At 32.4% G+C, this 18,100-nt stretch overlaps 2 protein-coding genes across 2 annotated transcripts; one reads left to right on the top strand and one right to left on the bottom strand.

Moving 5' to 3' along the window:
* Nucleotides 1-9,322: 9,322 nt before the first annotated feature.
* Nucleotides 9,323-11,636, top strand: LOC111013025 (7-deoxyloganetin glucosyltransferase). The gene is made up of 3 exons (XM_022287392.2): nt 9,323-9,953; nt 10,355-10,744; nt 10,919-11,636. Exons 1-3 carry the CDS (start codon nt 9,440-9,442, stop codon nt 11,464-11,466), a joined length of 1,452 nt encoding a protein of 483 aa, XP_022143084.1. The 5' UTR covers nt 9,323-9,439; the 3' UTR covers nt 11,467-11,636.
* A 1,731-nt stretch (nt 11,637-13,367) lies between these two features.
* Nucleotides 13,368-17,132, bottom strand: LOC111020331 (RNA-binding (RRM/RBD/RNP motifs) family protein). Its single transcript, XM_022297014.2, has 6 exons — nt 16,526-17,132; nt 16,312-16,435; nt 16,042-16,186; nt 15,066-15,105; nt 14,689-14,938; nt 13,368-13,734 (listed from the first exon to the last, which is right to left on the bottom strand). The coding sequence occupies exons 1-6, from the start codon at nt 16,706-16,708 to the stop codon at nt 13,643-13,645; spliced, it is 834 nt and encodes a 277-aa protein (XP_022152706.1). The 5' UTR covers nt 16,709-17,132; the 3' UTR covers nt 13,368-13,642.
* Nucleotides 17,133-18,100: the final 968 nt, after the last annotated feature.

Raw genomic sequence — 18,100 nt, 5'->3', positions numbered from 1 at the left:
GGTTGTTCAATACATGACCGTCATTTTTCTCCCTCGTAACATTTCTCTTCTAAAATTTTAAACCTTGAACTATATTTGAAATCAAATATATTTATTGTGTGCTATTTTTTAACTGCCTCCAGCAAAATTGCAATTTGAAAATGAAAAAAAAATGTCAGGCATGAGAAAAAAAAAAGTTCAAATTTGTTTTATTGTATATTTAAAAAGAAATTACTGATATTTTTTTTAACAATACATATAATATTTTTGTTATCCACTCTCAATTCATCTAAATAAAATTATGATTTACAGTGCATTCAGATATTTATCCAAATATTACTATTTTTTTATTTAGTACTTATCGATATTTGTTGAAATTTGTGTCATTTTTGGAAAATAAAATCTGGTATTTTTTAAAATACAAGTAACCCTCCAATAAAATTTCCTCTAAAATAAAATACAATTTACCGTGTGTTGAAATATTTATCCTTGTTTAGTACTTATTGGAGATCGATATATATATTTTTTTAGTTTAACATATTGGAAGAGAGATCGATTTCCCAATTTTTTAGATGAAGATCTATGTCAATTATTATTCAACTAGGCTCGACGAATATATATTAAAGTTATATTTATTTCTAAATAAATTTTTTTTTTCAGTGCGATCAAGATATTTTTTCAAAAAGTCCTTTTCTTTAAGCACTTATTAAAGATAAAGATATATTCAAGTAATTAAAGTTACGTACACGTTACGTTGCAAAAAAATCATTAAAAAAGCTTTAAATAATTTAAGGAAAAAAAGTATTCAGTAAATATTGTCAAATGATTATTCAAAAAAGTACTTTCGCTAAAAAATAATATCAAAGACATGCCATTTACTTTTACATCGGGTATTAAAATAATTAAAAAAAAAGTTTTCTAAGTTTGAGAAAACGACAAAAAAAAAATTTAAATATTCAATAATCGGCTTTTTAGTTTTTAATTTTATACGACAATCCCAATACCCGATAATGTCCGCCACATAACAGCTGATTTAACATGGCAGCATCTGACAGATGGGAATATAATAGTATCCAATGAATGTCAGCCACGTAAGATCGATTTAACATCTGACACATAAAAAAGAATGAGATTAAAAATATATTTAATTAACTTGTTACCTTTCTAAAATACATGAATCAAAAATAAATATTTTAAATGCAGAGGTATTAAAATAAATAAAAATTAAAATACTTGTATTAAAATTAACAAAAATTAAAAATAAATGTATCTAGATTACAAAAATTTTAGAGAAAAAAATAAAATAAAAATTAGAGAGACATAAATTTTAGAGAACAAATTTTTTCAAAATTCAAGGTTAATAGAAGGTATACTTAAAAAAAAAAGGTTAATAGAAGGTATAAAAAGAAAAACAACAACCAACTAATAACTTTTTTCTTACAAAAAAATCACTTCGATCAAATAACATAAGAATCATTATTACCTATATTTATCTTTAAATGTAATTATTTCTGACATTATCGAAGTCTATACCTTGTTTGATTTCAACTCCAACGAGTTCTTATTTCAATGTGGATAAATTTCTATCAAATCGAGCATAATTTAAGTGGTTAAGATATCCACTTCTCTTTAGAAGATCTAATTTTTTTAACTTCAACTTTTATTAGCTCCTTTGTCCTATACCTACATTATTTGTATATCTATCAACTATGATTTAATCGATAAATATAGAATGATAATATACAAATCAGAATTACAAATTTACAAAAATATGATCTTCTTTGTTTTTTGATGAAAAAAATAAATTAACAAATAAAAAATAAAAAGAAAACAGTAGGAATGAGTTGTTACTTTTTCATTTTTAAGGATGACCATGAATTAAACCACCGTTCATATCCCCGATTCCCCACCATCTCAATCTATCTCATCCTCTTCTCCTCTACCCAATCGCTCTCATTCCACCGCCACACACGACAACTCCAACGAAGCAACCAAATTAATTGAGATTTCAATACCACATGTAATTTTCACTAATTTAAAAAATTTATCCTATGAAGGAGTGTTCGTACTTATCAAGGTCCATCAATGACATTGCGGAAGCTGATATGGCAGCGAAGTGAGTGGAGAAATTACGACGTATTATAGTCTTCGCTAAAACGATCATCGTATAATGAATCTTCATCGAAATTAAGAGAACAATTTGAAAAGATTGTATAGTAGACACATATTGACAACTGCAACGACTATTATTAAATGGGGGATGAAAGTCTTTCCATATAACGAACTCTATAATCATCGATTCATCTTAGACTTAGAAGCCCTCAAGAATTATATAGAAAGAAGAAACCTAGGGAGAGAAAACTTTTCAAGTTTCATAATTAATACTTATGTCATGGTCTTTGGAGAGAGAAAAAAAACTTCATTCATATTCTAATATTTTAAATTCAAAACTGAAGTGAAATAGAATTTTGAAAGGTAAAAAAGAAAGGAAGAGATAAAATATTATTTTGGTGGGTTAATTTGAGCCAGAAATTCTGGATGAGCGGATAATTAATCATTATGAATTTAAGAAAAGTGAAATTTGTAAAATTGGAGATGAAATATTTATAGTGAGAATGATTTAAATTAAAAGGGTAAAATGGAAAGAGTAAATTTCTCCCTTATAGCTCCCAGTATAGACTATAGATTACTATTATTATTATTATTATTATTATTTTGCTGAATTCAATAACGTGCGCAGATTTGGAAGTCTTCTTCAGGTTAGCCCGCATTTATCCCTCCTACTGAATAAAATAGGTAACAAATAAATGAATACAATTTATTAACTAAATCATATAATTAAAAAGAAAAAAAAACCAAAAATAGAAGCAAAATTCACTGCATTTTTCGCAATGAATCCGAAAATAATTGAGGGAGAGGGAAAGAGGTTCGTGAAAAAAAGACCAGACATTTATTCGTTACTTGTTTGTCTATTAATAGGAGAGTATTTGGAAGCTTATGCAACAATAATGGTTTGTATTTGGAGGAGATATAAAAATACTGTTTTGTTAGTACAACATATGAGGTGTAGAATTGAACTTATAATTTCTTGGTTGAATATATATGTCAATTATCGTTGAGCTAATGCTCGTTTTGACAGTTAAAAAACATTGTTGGTAGATGTATTTTCAGTAATGTAATGATTTAGTCCCGATACATTATCATTGGTTACAATTTAGTCTCTACCGTTAAATATTACGTTAAATTTAACATAAATTTGACATGGCAGCCAACTAGGATCCATGTGTGTAAAATTAAAAATGTCATTCGTACTCAATTATAAGTTTGTTCAAGATTAGGTTGATGAACCCGTTTATGGTTTTAAAAAAGAAAGAAAGAGAAAAGTTACGGAAGACCTTCCCCATTGTTCTTTTTAAAAGAAGGGTATGTGATTATTAAAAAAGACTCGCATGTAGATTTTGGTGGTAGTAACAAATATTCAAATGAGAATTTTAAAGGCCGAAGAGGAAAAGATTCCATGTGAATGACACTTGCACCTGAGTTATTCGATCTTACGAGACGGTGGACGCCCATCTGGTAGAGCGGACCACGCGAGCTAAGAAGGGAATCATGTTAAAATTCTTGAATTGGTACGTGGCGGTTGGTAGCAACGTTAGGGCGTTCGAAGGCATCGGAGGGGACCTCAAGAAGAATTATCTTTTACATTTAATAGTTGGATGCCAATTCAGACTAACTATTAAAAAAAAGGCGACAATAATGAAGTTAAGAGAAACAAGAAGACAAAAACCAAATTATCGAGAAGAAGAAAAACCCAAATGAATCGAAGTAAAGCAACTCCAAGGCAAAATTTCTAAATGAAAAGTCTATATAAAGATAGAGATTAAGACATTGGAAAAATAGAAGGCAAAAACTTTTGGAGGATGGGTATGTGAAACTTGAGCTCGAAATTCTAAAGGTGAAGACTTTTCAAGAAACGGTATTAACTTGAGAATAAAATTGCAGTGGGAGACGATGTCGATGGTGTAAAGGGAGGTGGGATGGCATCCTCCAGCTTAATTTTTTTTATTCCTTTTTTTAAAGTCTTAACCGATTCCGTTTGAATCGACCTAATCTTGAACCAACTTATAATTATACATCGATGACATTTTTAATTTGTACACGTGGATCTTAGTTGGCAACCACGTCAAAGTTCTGTTGATTAAATTGTAACCAAATACAAAATACATGACTAAATCGTTAATTTTAAATATTTATGTACTATATTGTTTCTTTAGTGAAATTACGAGACTAAATGTGTTTTTAATTATAATAATACTAAAGTCAATGTATAAAAGCATATATAAATTGCAAAAATTAAAGGTTTGAAACGAAAAAGTCAATATTTCTTTTTGAAAATGGGGCTAGATATTTATTATTTAAGAGTTAAAGTGAAGTATGGGCGAAGCATTTACTGGCCCATACATTTGCAGCATGGTCTGCGACCAACCGTCTTAATTAATTAATTATGTGGGTCAATGCCTCCCATTTTTTTAGCGGCGTTAAATTTCAAGTCGTTGATATTTCCTTTCATTATACAATTTTTTTTCCCTCTTTTTTGTGCCCTTTTCAGTACAATAAATTAGATGGAGAAATTAAAACTCATGGTCTCACCTGCTAAATTCATGTTGGCTTGTAAAATAAATTAATGAAATATAAAAAATATTATTAAAATAGATATAATATTAATAAATAACAGAGTTTAACTTTTTGGGCAATTTTTTTTTTTAAAGTGGAAGGTTTATTTTTAAATTATTTTTTATATTTTTCGTAAATATTATAAGTATGGTTGTGAAATCCAAACTCCTAACTTTATAGTTACATATGTCAATTATCGTTAAGCTAAGTTCATGGAACATTCATATTTAAAAAAATCAACCTTTAATAACGGTCAAATTTGACAAAGGGATATTTTCAAGCTGATATTTATTATAGAATAAATATATTGCTTTATTTTTTTTAATATTACATATATCTATATATGGGGAGAAATAATTGGGTTGAGTTCACCCTGCTCCATTTAATTAAAAGTAATTTATTTCTGACATCCACCCATTATTAAAATGACACATACTTCAAAAAATAATTGAAAATAAATCAATACATAAAGACATATTATATATGGGTGGTTCTGTGTTGAATAGTTTGTAAATATTAGGATAAAGTAAAACTTAATTCAAAAAATTTGAATTAGTTTGTAGTTTCAAAATTAATATTTTCGTCTCTCAATTATAGAAAATGATCTTAAATGGTTCGTAAATTCAGTTTATTAATAGAAAAATAATATAGCGTTGGAAAGAGGAAATAACTATTTATCCAATGTTTTCATTATTATTATTATTATTGTAGTTTTTACTTTATTTTGGTGTTTTAAAATTACATTTGAGAAAAGTATTTAAGGTAAATGTGTTTTTTCTAACGTTCAAAAAATTGTTGTTAAAATAAGAAATTACATAAATATAGTTTTTTTAAAACTAATGCGGAAAATATTGAAAGACTATTTCATTAAGTGACATGGCGAAAAGGTCATACGCCACGTCAGAGATTGTCTTTCTCCAAATAATGTATGCTTTTTTTCTTTCCTGCACAAATGTATAAACTTCTTTATTGGTATATGGCTGTGTGATTTTTTTATAATTTTTTTCTTATTTTAAGAGAATTATTTTTAAGTAGATCAATTTTAAATTATAATAATAAAATAATAAAATAAAATATCATTTGTTTAAACGATTTATATTATTCTCTCCCATACTATATAGATATATAACACGAAGCGATAAAAGATTATTGAGTTTTTTAATTCAGTATGTTGAGTTTTTTTTTTTAATAATTGTTATATAATTAGACACATTGTATTTTAATTGACATTTTAAATATTTTTTTATCTGTAGCTTCATATTCTCGAGCTATATAAATAAATATTATAAAATAATGAAAAATAAATTACTACTGTTTTTTAAATATTTTTGTGCAGACTCTTCCATCGATAATTTTAACAGCGCAATTGATCATTGATGTAAATTGTTAATCCAATTTCTGAATTATATAATTTATTTACATATTTAAAACTAATTTAAGTCTTTAAACTATTAGTCTATTTTGATAATTTTAATAATTGTAGTCACTATAATCTAAAATAAAAATTTCAAATTATTATGATAAGATAAAGTTTATTAACTTAAAATTGTATTAAATTTTAAAAAATAGTTCACATAAAAGAAAATTTAAATTTAGAGGTAGAGAACATTAATTAAGCAGAAAAATAAATAAATAATTAAGGGGAAAAATTATTGTTTTCTTATGCAAGGAATAGGAGCCACTATGCCATTGCCTAATGTTTTATTGTTTATTTTTTATTTGAAATAATCTTTTCTATAGGGATAAAAATAGTCTTCCCACGTGACGAAGAGAGAAATACTCGACCCATAAGGTACTCTTAGAGACCGCCTAAAAATTTTCCCTAAAGATCGCCTTCCGTACTTCAACAAATTTTGGATGGAAAGATTCCTAAACAGAAGCTCAGAATTTCACATGAGGTACGACCTTAGGCACGATACATGCCCAGTTGCTGGTTGGATCCTCTATCGTATAACCCAATCTATAAATAGAAAACTTATCTTCGGCCTCAAGTATCGCACTCTAGTTCGATCTCTCTCGAGTTGAATTACAGAGTGTTTGTTTCTCTTGTGCAGGTCTTTCCTCGTCAAGCGACATCCAAATCTACCCCGCCACTCAAACTCTTCCTAATCAACCTATTTTGACTAAGCTGGATCTTGAATGGCTTTTGTTGCACAAAAAATTTTGGACAGGTGAAATCGTCTACATTTCTGGCTGGCATTTGAAAACAAAAGCTATTTTAAAAAAGTTAAAAATTTATAGTATATTTAAAGAGAAATTGTTTTAAAATAATATTAGAAAAAAAATCCCCCCAACTTTTCATGAAAAAGTCAATAAATCTATACAAACTATTACACCATTTAGATGTGTTCATTCTAAGTTGGGCACATCTACGACCATTATTACTATAGGCGGCAAATTAGTCTAATTTAATGTAGCCACACGTTGAACTTAAAAATTATCTATTCAAATCTTATGCATAGTCAAACATTAATTCTTTTGTTGCACTGAAGGGAAATAGAGGGAAAAAATGTGGTCCTACTCTTTAATTAAAAAAAAATATTGTAAATTATTTTCTTAATTTAAAAATTATCCCTCGATTATAAGATTGTTATAATTATGATTATACTCTCAAATGTTCAATTCCATCAGTCATGCCCTTAAATTAATAAAATTGTTACAAATAAACTTTGAAATATTGTAAAATGCATAAACCATCCTCCAATTATAGATATGGTTACAAGGTTACAATAGATTTGAATGGTTACAATTTAACATAGAATTTTCTTTAATTCTATAAAATTTAACCATTGAAAATGTTGGTTTTCATGTTGGCATCTCAAATTGAAAAAAAAAATTATGTAAAAAACTTGGATTTGATTGGAACACTGTTTAGGGGAGGTTTTCTTCAAAATTTCCAAAAGTTTTTAATATTATTTTAAAAAAAGAACTTTTAATAAATTTATAAACCTTTTTTTTTCCTTTAAATAAGTTCCTACTAATATTGTTAACTATGTCAGTTAAATGCTGCTGCCTGCTAATTATATTATGGTAGGTTTATTTCAAATTAGTTCAAGGGTTAATGGTTCAAGAGTTAAATGGATTGCACTAATGATAGCAGTTCGTCGAACACAAATTGCAAGTTAAAAACCAATTGGAATACTTTTAAGAATATTATAAAAAAAAAAAACTTTTATAAGAGACATCTTGTAAAATAAATATGTATTCTCATAAAAGAAATTTTACAAAATCACATAATTTGTCCTGAAAAAAGAATAAAAAATTGTTAAATTGTTGAAATTACATAAATTTTTTTATAGCAGTTAAATTACAAGATTAATATACATAATCTTGAAGTTAAAAACGTGATAATTTTGTTAATTTCTTTTAAGAGAATAAGATTAAATACACTATATAGAGAAATGTTTGAGACTAAAATTTATAATTTAATCCAAAATATTTGAAAGGAGATCAATTATTTGCAGCATCGGGTTGAAATTTGTGTCGTTTTCGTGTGACAGTAATATTCCCTTTTACATTTAGTCGGTCTAATCAATGGAGTTGCCACGGCCGAGAGGCAATTAGAAAAAGAAAAAGAAAAAGAAAAAATCATTATTTTATAATTTCGTAACTATGACGTGGAAACCGCCTCGATATTTGGGCGTATCGGGTCCTTTTTCTTTCCCTCCGTTTATACCCACACTAGAAAATAAAAACATCATTATTTTTTTGTTTTTTTAAGCTTACAAAAGCTTTGATTAACTTCGAAATTGAGTTTTTTGCCCCTTTTTTTTAGGTTGGAATATAATTTATTAAATTTTTAAACCTAATATTATATATAAAGACATATTTCTCTTTCAGGGAATTACATTAGAAGAATTTATCTTGTATTCATGCTCATTAAAAAAATAAATGGTTAGTGAGATAAGTTTTCAACTATTATAATGTAAATATTTTTGTTTTCGTAACTCCCTTTCGTTTTATTGTGTCGTGGAAATCATCTATCCCACCATATGAAACATGTACATGGTGATTATTCTCAACTTAGTAATTAATATTGAAAAATAAAAGATTGTCTCCTTGCCCATTGTTATAAACATTTTTTAAGATTTATTTTTAATTATTTAAAAAATTATCAAATAAAAACCTCTACTATAAAGAAAAATAAAAAGAACATAGTGCGTCATGATTCCGTAATCTGTGATTTTGATTTTTTTAGGAATGAGAAGTCAAACTTGGGGTCAAACCCAATTGTCCTTTTTATACAAAGACGTTTCATAAATCTCAGTAATTTTTTGGTTCTCTTTTTGGCCGCGAAAATTGACCAAAACAAACGTGCCCAAATATCCCAAATCTCAATTAAAAAAGAAAGGAAAAATATATAAAAGCAACGATCCTGTATTTCATACCACTAAATATCTGACGAGATAAAACATAAAAATCATTAGATCTTCTTTAAAAATAAAGTTATCAAATTTTCAAGAGGAGGGAAAACAAGGTTTAATTCTATATTCGTTTAAAAAAAACATCTCTTTAATTTTTTCAAAAGATATTTAATTTTTTAAGACACCCTGTCATTATTGTAAAAAATTGAGAACTCATCCATTTTTATAAAAGTGTTTATTTTTGAATTATCTCTTTTAATTGTCGAATATTTAAGAGCCAGAAAATGTAATTTACTTAGAAGTCCAAGTATTTTTTATTTTGGAGCGGCGCCTATAAAAATCCTTCCTCCTCGATCTTCTTCTTCATCCTCTCCAATATTCTGTAACCAGAAAGAAAAAGAAGAAAAAAGAAAGAGGAGAAAATGGGTTCAATTTCTATGGCGGAGAAACCCCACGCAGTTTGCATACCATACCCAGCCCAAGGTCACATAAACCCCATGCTTAAGCTGGCCAAGCTCCTCCACTCCCACGGCTTCCACGTCACCTTCGTGAACACCGAGTTCAACCACCGCCGCCTCCTCAAGTCCCGTGGCGCCGCCGCCCTCGACGGCCTTTCGTCGTTCCGATTCGAGACCATCCCGGACGGGCTTCCCCCGACCGACGTCGACGCCACCCAGGACATCCCCTCCCTCTGCCAGTCCACGCGACGCCTCTGCCTGCAGCCCTTCAGAGAGCTTCTCTCGAAGCTGAACGCCGATCCCTCCGCCGCCCCGCCGGTGAGCTGCATAGTCTCCGACGGGGTCATGAGCTTCACTCTGGACGCGGCGGAGGAGCTGGCCCTGCCGGAAGTGCTTTTTTGGACCACTAGCGCTTGTGGCTTTCTGGGCTACGTTCACTATCGCCACCTTGTCGAAAAGGGATACACTCCGTTGAAAGGTATGTTAAACAAAATTTGTTCATACCACAAAATTCTCAGCTTTTTTATTTCTTTCTTTAGCAAGCATGTGCAACTTTGATTCTCCACCCAACGGTTATTATCATAAATAACCTTTCAAACCTAAAAGTTTAAATTAAATCACATTCCAACCAAAAGATTTAAATTAAATCATAATAGGGTTCAAATACATAACCTTTCTCTCGTTCTGATATTATGTTAAGAATGAATAAACTACCGTTCTTTGATTTGATAAATTTAATTTATTTACGAGTATCTCAGCATAAATATTTGAACAGTAATTAGTGCGGAGACCTAGTTTCATTTTTGTTTTTTTTTGCAGTATTTTAAAATTTGGGAGACAAGTGATTTGAATGTTGGAGATATTTTTCTTTTTGTGCAGACGAAAGCTACTTAACGAATGGATATCTAGACACAGTGATGGATTGGATTCCAGGAATGAAAGACATTCGTCTTAAGGATCTTCCGACCTTCATCAGAACCACAGATCCAGAAGATGGAATGATTGATTTCTTGTTATCAGAAACAAAGAGAGCCCAAAGAGCTTCTGCCATTGTTTTGAACACCATGGCTCCTTTGGAACAACAAGCCCTCTCTGCTCTTTCCTCTATTCTGCCTCCAGTTTTTTCGATCGGTCCCCTCCAGCTACTCCTCGAACAAGTCCCCGATCGCGACTTGAAGTCGCTCGGATCCAACTTGTGGAAGGAGGAAACAAGTTGCCTCCAGTGGCTCGACCACAAGCCTCCCAACTCGGTCGTTTACGTCAACTTTGGTAAGGAGCTCAAAAGCTTAAATTGATAAGCTATAATATAATTAACCCTTTATTTATATATTTATACATCGTCTAACCAATCAAAAGTAAATGTAGGTTTTATGTTTGATTAATTTAGTAGGTTTGAAAAATATTAAGCTACTTAATATAAAAATTTATTCGTATTCTTGACAGGAAGTATAACAGTAATGACGAAAGATCAACTAAAGGAGTTCGCGTGGGGACTCTTGAACAGTGGGCAGATGTTTCTCTGGATCATTAGGCCCGATCTGGTGGCGGGGGACACGGCGGTTCTACCGTCGGAGTTCGTTGAAGAGACTAGAGAAAGAGGAATGCTAGCAAACTGGTGCCCTCAAGAAGAGGTTCTCAAACACCCGGCGATCGGGGGGTTTCTAACGCACAACGGTTGGAACTCGACGCTCGAAAGCATAATCAGCGGGGTGCCGATGATCTGCTGGCCGTTCTTTGCCGAGCAGCAGACGAATTGTCGGTACTGCTGCAACGAATGGGGAATCGGAATGGAGATTGATAGTGATGTGAAGAGAGAGGAGATTGTGAAGCAAGTGAAGGAGTTGATGGAGGGAGAGAAAGGGAAGGAGATGAGGAACAAGGCCGGAGAATGGAAGAAACTGGCGGAGGAGGCGGCGGCGCGTGGCACCGGCTCCTCTTTCCTCAATTTGGAGAAAGTGATTAATCAAGTGCTTCTCCGTTCATCCCCTTAGATTCATTTTTTAAAAGTTCATATTCATCCCATTTTCCTTGTAATTGAGAGCAAAATAATGTTGGCAGGGTTGTTTTGGTCTTTCAGATATTAATTTGCAACTTGCAAAAATAAAATAAAATAAAATAAAATGGATTTAAATCCGAGCCTGACCACAGGCATTTAATTTGATTATCCTCTCGTTTAATTAAAGTCATTCAAGTTAGTAGTGTCGGTCATTTTTTTTTATGGTGTGTTAGTCATATTTTTAATAATTAATTTTCCCTCTCTCTCTCTTGCATTATCAATATTTGGTAAATGTTTTGACTAATTGTGTCGCTTGGGATATTTTATTTAATATTTTTGTAACATATGCTTTTTTATGTTAACGTCTAAATTACTTTGTAATACCGCTCTCTGACATTATGCTATAATTTTATGGGTTAACGATTAAGGGTGAAATATTTCTGTAGGATTTTAAAATTAAAGATATTATGGAATTGGGCCTTGTTGGAACATCCCAGCATGGGCCGCCCATGCCACTAGGCCCATTACCCCGCCACATGCATGGTCCATCTCTTGTATTTTGAAGGTTAAATAAGTCACTTCGAAATTTCTACATTGAATATGTTTTTCGTGTCCCCGTTTCAAAACAATTAATTAATCAACAAATTTCGCCGTAATTAACCAGTGGATAATAATAATAATAAAAAGAAAGAAAGAAAAAAAAGACATCCTCTTCTTTCATGTGTATTACTGTTAATTCACAAGAAATCATTTTTTATTCTTAAGTTTTTATTTATTTTTAAAATATCATGCTTTACTTGTTTTAACTTTGCTTTTTCGTTAACATAAGCTTAATTCAAGCGATAATCGACATCTGATCAAAAGATCTTCCCATCCTCATTTGTTATACTAAAAGAAAATTTTACTAATCTAATCTCATTAAATTAAATTGTACATGTAAATTGATACATACTTTATATAATTAATATTTTAGTAATTGATTGGAATATTAGCTTGTGAATGTTAACTAAGTTGATAATATATTTTCTTGTAGGTCAAAATATATTTCATCCCAATATATTTATGCCACCCAATTTTTCTTGATATTATTATAAAAGCAACGAAGGATAATTGAATTGAACTTTTTTTCAGTTGATGCTGAAATCCGACTTGCTAACGTTTTTTATGGCATGGCCGTCAGATGAGTTCACTGGTAATAACAAATCTCGACAATGGCGAGGTGCGTTGTCAAATATCCACCAATGCTTAAGTTAGTAACTTCGAAGAAGGAGGAAATGGAGAACAATTGTACGCCCTCCCACTCGAACGCCACCCCTTCGTTAGTCGTTCATCTACTGTGGGGTTGGTCCCCACTGCCACGTGGAACCCTACGGACTCTCTACGTCTGCAACTCTATTCTCACCCTCAACAACGTCAATAAAAGATGGATTGAATATTGGGCCATAGTAGGTCAAAGATGGCTATTTATTAAAATGTCAGAAATCTTAATAAATTTAACATTTTAGAATTAAGTCTAACTATTGAATTTTATGCTTAAGATATACAAATCCCAACAAATTAATTGAAAACAGTAGTCTACCCTGGCGAAGTTACAGGTTCACAGTTTCTGTCTGTTCTATTCTATTCAATGAAAAAAAAGTTCAGTTTCTAGTGCATCAATTGTCAAATTCAACAATTGATTCAAAAAAAAAAAATTGCAAATTCAACAACCTAACTTCATAATTGCAACCCATAAACATTCCTCAGAGGAATAAAACAGTCACATACATCTATTAGCATAGCATATAGATTAATTAATTAATTATTATATTTTCAATTAACGATATACTTAGATTTAAAAAAAAACGCAAGAAAAACAGAACTATTTTTTTCTCCTGAAAAGTGAAAAAGAAGAAGAAAAAAAAAGTGGTTGATTAGGTCAACTTGCAGGATCGATTCTCTCCTAAAATTGAGCACAGCCTCTGCAGAAAAAAAGGGAAAAAAAAAAATCTGGGGGTCTCAAGAGAGTGTAAAATCGATCAAGTTGTCAACTTTATACAATTGCTAGCTCGTCCCCCATTTTTCTTCTTTTTTTTTTTCTTCCATGGAAAATGGAACCAATAATTTGGTTGGTTTTTATGAATGTGTCTTCTTCTTCTTCTTCAGATTCAGATTCTGATTCTGATTCTGTTTCAAGTGCTTGGACTTTCTGAAGTAACAGCTCCTGCTTCTGCTTCTGCTTCTGCTTCTGCTTCTGTGGGAGTTTGCTGCGATGTCTGTGAATCTGGAAAACCCATAATTAATAATTAATATTCATTATCAAATTTAAATGTAAATATAATAATAATTTATGGATCGTAACTTATAATACAAGTAAGTAAATTAAGTTGAGAACTTGAGACCAAAAAAAAGAAAATGGTTGGAAGTTTGGAACATGGAAGTGGTCCATTTCTAAAGACAGCTGGACACAGCTAGCTACAAAATTTGGGTCTACTCTACCAAAATGGAAAAAGCCACACATAATTCAACTGAATCAATTAATAAAGTTTAATTCTTATCTCACCGTACAATTGCCACATCAAATTTGATAGCGGTGGTCAACGGCTAGATAAGTGCTGATCAATCAGATAAAATATTTGACAGCTCTTTAATTTGGCTAGGAGCGAAACAAAATATCATTTTTTTTCATTTATTATAAAAAATTCAACAATGCAAAAGATAGGGTACTGACGAAAGAAACATAAATGTTGTGGGAGGGGGAAGGAAAATATTTGGACTTGCTCTTTAACCGTAAAGAGTAATCCTATTTTTACCACTATTAAATATTTGACAATTAGGAACTATAAATGCAAAAAGTAGAAATTTTTTTTTTTTATAAAAATTAATTAATTGTCAATTTTTTCTGGTAATGGAGAAAGAGCCAAATATTTTTCGAGGGAGAATTAAGGGGTAATAGAATAGGTTGGAAACTCAACCACACATGGAAATGCAGGTGAGAGTGCAGTAGCTGTCTATATAATGAAATGCTACTCTGTCATCAATTTCCTTTCAACCTTTTTCATTGGCCTGCTTCCATGGCCCAGACAGCTCATTCACATGGCCTTGGGCTTACCCACATGGCCCCCACTTTTCATTTTCCTTTTTACCTACCTTATAATATAATCTATTTATCTACTTGTGTCAGGTACTCATGTGCAACTTTTATAATAAAGTTTAGAGATCTATTAGACATAGATACCTGTAGAGGAAAACCGGTGGCGCAAGAGGGGCGGGGGAGGATAGTTGGAGAAGGAGGATGAGGGTTCGAATTGAGCGTGAGGAGAAGGAGCCGCTGCGGGATAGTAGAGATAGGAAGGCGGTACACGGTGATGATGCGACTGAGGAGGAGCATTGGAAAATGTTGCTCTGGGAGATTGTACTGAGTAACCATACAAATATGGGGATTGATGGTAGTATTGTGGCTGTTGAACTTGTGGGTTGTACACTGCCTGCGGCAATTCAATGTCACAAGAGTTATTTCTGTTATGCCCACCAACTGTTTGAGTAAATGCCGCAATGAAGAAAAAGAAAAAAATAGTAATAATATGAGAGAGTAAGAGAAAGAGAGAGGCTAACTTGGGGGTGGTAGCCATAATCAGGACTGTAAGATGGGTATCTGCAAGAGCAAAACAAGGAAATGGGGTTTGGAAATTAATTAATTGCCTTAGCCACCAGTCATGGATTTCTATTCTATTTATGAAACACAAGCTCAAATCTGGCAAATGGGGCTGACTGTGACTTTTTTCTTTTTTGCCTCTTTTGGGTCAGTGGTCAAGAATTCCCATTGGTGAATTGTTGTTGTTGTTAATTGGTGGGTGGCCGCTGGAAAGAACTCTACACAGTGGAAAACTGCTAAGTGATCTCTCTGGTAAATTTGATGTTAAAAAACTGAGGGGAAATCACAGTGATTGTAGTTTTCACCACAGACAGGATAATGCGCACAAACCAAGAACCTAATTGTAACCCCTTGGACCACTCTCACTTTTGACTTTCACGCTCCATGCCCCGACGCTTTATACATCGTTCTTCTAAATTCAGACTTCTTACCAAGGTTCGGACTCACGAGACATCAATAATTTTTGGTATTATCGAACTTGAGACCTCTAAATTACTGACTGCTTATTCTATCTCACTTTCTTTCAAATATTCGAGTCGAAACGTATAGTTTTGACCAATAGAGAGAGGGGTAAGAAAAATAAGATAATTGATTATATCCGTGTATAATTATTAAGATGCACGGAGACCCACATGGGTCCATGTGTTTTCTGATCATACCAAATTCGTACACCCAAATAACCTTAGGTTAATAATCCTGTTTTTTTTTTTGTTTCATATTTACTTTGAGTTTAAAGTCCTTAATTCTCCATCATTATAATATAAACTCCGACAGCTCTATTGAGTATTACCCTAACTTTCCAATCCACACACCATGGCCCATTTTTTCCCCATTGGCTATTTTCAGAAAAATACCTCGGAGGAGTAAGCTCAGTCCTCCTGACATTTTTATCATTTTCATCCCTTTCTAAAAGGATCAGTTGAACTCGACACTCACCCGTACGGCGAATACACGACCGGGGGAGGCGGCGGAGGCGCTGGCGGTAGTGGCGGTTGGTTTAATGGTGCAGGCACTCCGCTATACGATGGCGTTGCCTGCATTGTGCTTCCTTGATAGGGATTAATTCCACCCTGCGCTCGTCCTGTGCACAAAAGATATCCAAAATAAATTTTTGTCAAACGGAACCTAATTCGACTGATTAAGTTATCAGTGATTTTCTTAGCCGTTAAATAATGGTAAAATAGAAGAGAAACTTATGTCACACACCTCGAGGGGGCGAAGGTCGAGGCCGTCCCAATGCAGCGATGTTACAGTTTGCACGTCTGCCATCAATGACTGGGTTCGGATTAGCACACGCCCTTCTGGCAGATTCAGGATCCCGAAAAGTCACCTAAACATTTCAAACCATTAAGAATACGAACAAAAGATAAAATTTACCATAACGCATCGAGAGAGAAAAGCAAGAAGAGAGAGGTCTCACAAATCCATATCCCTTAGACTTTGCAGTGTTCTTATCAGTAATAATCACAGCTTCAAGAATCTCCCCAAACTGCTCAAAATACCTCCGCATTTCCTCAGTGGGCGTCTCCCAAGCCAGCCCGCCAACAAAAACTTTGGTGAAAGTCGTGTCTCCGAACTGCGATCGGTAATGTGCGTATGCCATGGCCGCAAAAACAAAATCGTGACTACAACACACGTTTTCTTCCTCTGCATGAATCGGAACCGCACTACACTAAAATATTTTGCGCCTTCCACTTCATTAGCTCCGAATAATTCTTCTGGGCACCTCCATTTTTCGAGTCCACAATCATAATGAAGAGGGAGTGGCAGAAGAGAAAAAAGAAAAAAGAAAAAAAGAGGAGCTGGTGCCACTGCCACACGGTTTAAGCCGTTGGTGGTGGTTGTTATAATTTGATAGATAGTTTTTTAGGAGAAAAAGAAAAAAGAGGAGAGAGAAAATCCGACAGGTGCAAACTCTAATTTGCTGGCTGGGGAGGTGGAAGAAGTGGGTTGGTGGGTTATGTAATAGCAAATGACAGGTGGGTGAGAGGAGCACTTGGGAGGAAGCTGTCCTCTCTGTCTTGGCATTAAAATGCAGCTCTCCAACTCCAACCCTCCAATCCATACAGTGATTTATATCTTATGAACAATACTTCCCTATTGACTTGGTATTATTCACACTCGGATATTTTCTACGATGTTCGGGTTATAGGAAAATTATAATTATAGCTCAAGATGAAGTTCGATGGTAAAGAAAAATAATTAGTTGATTACCGTGAAAATGAGTGTTCATCAACTGTCAACATCAAAGTATTGTTCCAATACACAGACACGTGTTGCTTTGCTATTGGACTACTTATGGCATATGAAGTTTGATCCCTACAAAACCAAGATATGAGAGAACAATACTTAGCAACTAATTGCTCGTTTGGTAACGTTTTTATTTCTTTGTTTTTAGTTTCTAATTTTCTTAAGAAATCTAAGCATTTTGCAACTAATTATGTTTTTTATTATATAGAAATTTTGGAAACAACAAAAACGAGTTTGTTCTTGCTTGTTCTCCTTTCTCATTTGTTCTTAAACATAAATAAAAATATTGTTTAATCATACTTGAATTCATGAATGTTGGGATCATATATACAGTTCCATTTTCTTTATTGAAAATTAAGAAACGGAAATAAAAAATATGAACGTTACCAAATGAGCCCTAATTGATTAGTAGGAATTTCTCGCTCAACCATTGTTAGTGTTTGTTTTTTTTAGTACAATATGTGGATTGGAGGATTGAACTCACAATCTCTTGATTGAAGATATATCTCAATTACAGCTCGTTTTGGCATCATTGTTAGTGTTTTGAAGAATACAGAGAAATGAAATACTTTTTTCTATTTTTTAAGAAATAAACAGTTGTCCAAGTTTTTAGTGGTGGATGACTTGGTAGCTTAATATCGTTTTACATTTATTTTTGCGGAAAAAATAAAACGTTTAATTTCTCTTTACATTCTCTTTTCTACTTGTCAAAAATTTAATGTTGGTTGCTCGTTGGGAGGTATTT

Source organism: Momordica charantia, assembly GCF_013281855.1.
Source record: "Momordica charantia cultivar OHB3-1 chromosome 11 unlocalized genomic scaffold, Mcharantia_2.0 BLBB01000011.1, whole genome shotgun sequence".
Classification (NCBI taxonomy): domain Eukaryota; kingdom Viridiplantae; phylum Streptophyta; class Magnoliopsida; order Cucurbitales; family Cucurbitaceae; genus Momordica; species Momordica charantia.
This window is presented reverse-complemented; position numbering and strand designations above follow the sequence as displayed.

Bases quoted from the DNA above. Each gene is read 5' to 3' on its own strand.
- LOC111013025 (XM_022287392.2), top strand. From the start codon at position 9,440: ATGGGTTCAATTTCTATGGCGGAGAAACCCCACGCAGTTTGCATACCA. The intron at 9,954-10,354 runs GTATGTTAAACA...CTTTTTGTGCAG, and splicing joins GGGATACACTCCGTTGAAAG to ACGAAAGCTACTTAACGAAT. The intron at 10,745-10,918 runs GTAAGGAGCTCA...TATTCTTGACAG, and splicing joins GGTCGTTTACGTCAACTTTG to GAAGTATAACAGTAATGACG.
- LOC111020331 (XM_022297014.2), bottom strand. From the start codon at position 16,708: ATGGCATACGCACATTACCGATCGCAGTTCGGAGACACGACTTTCACC. The intron at 16,436-16,525 runs GTGAGACCTCTC...TGAAATGTTTAG, and splicing joins AGTCTAAGGGATATGGATTT to GTGACTTTTCGGGATCCTGA. The intron at 14,939-15,065 runs GTTAGCCTCTCT...GAATTGCCGCAG, and splicing joins ATTATGGCTACCACCCCCAA to GCAGTGTACAACCCACAAGT.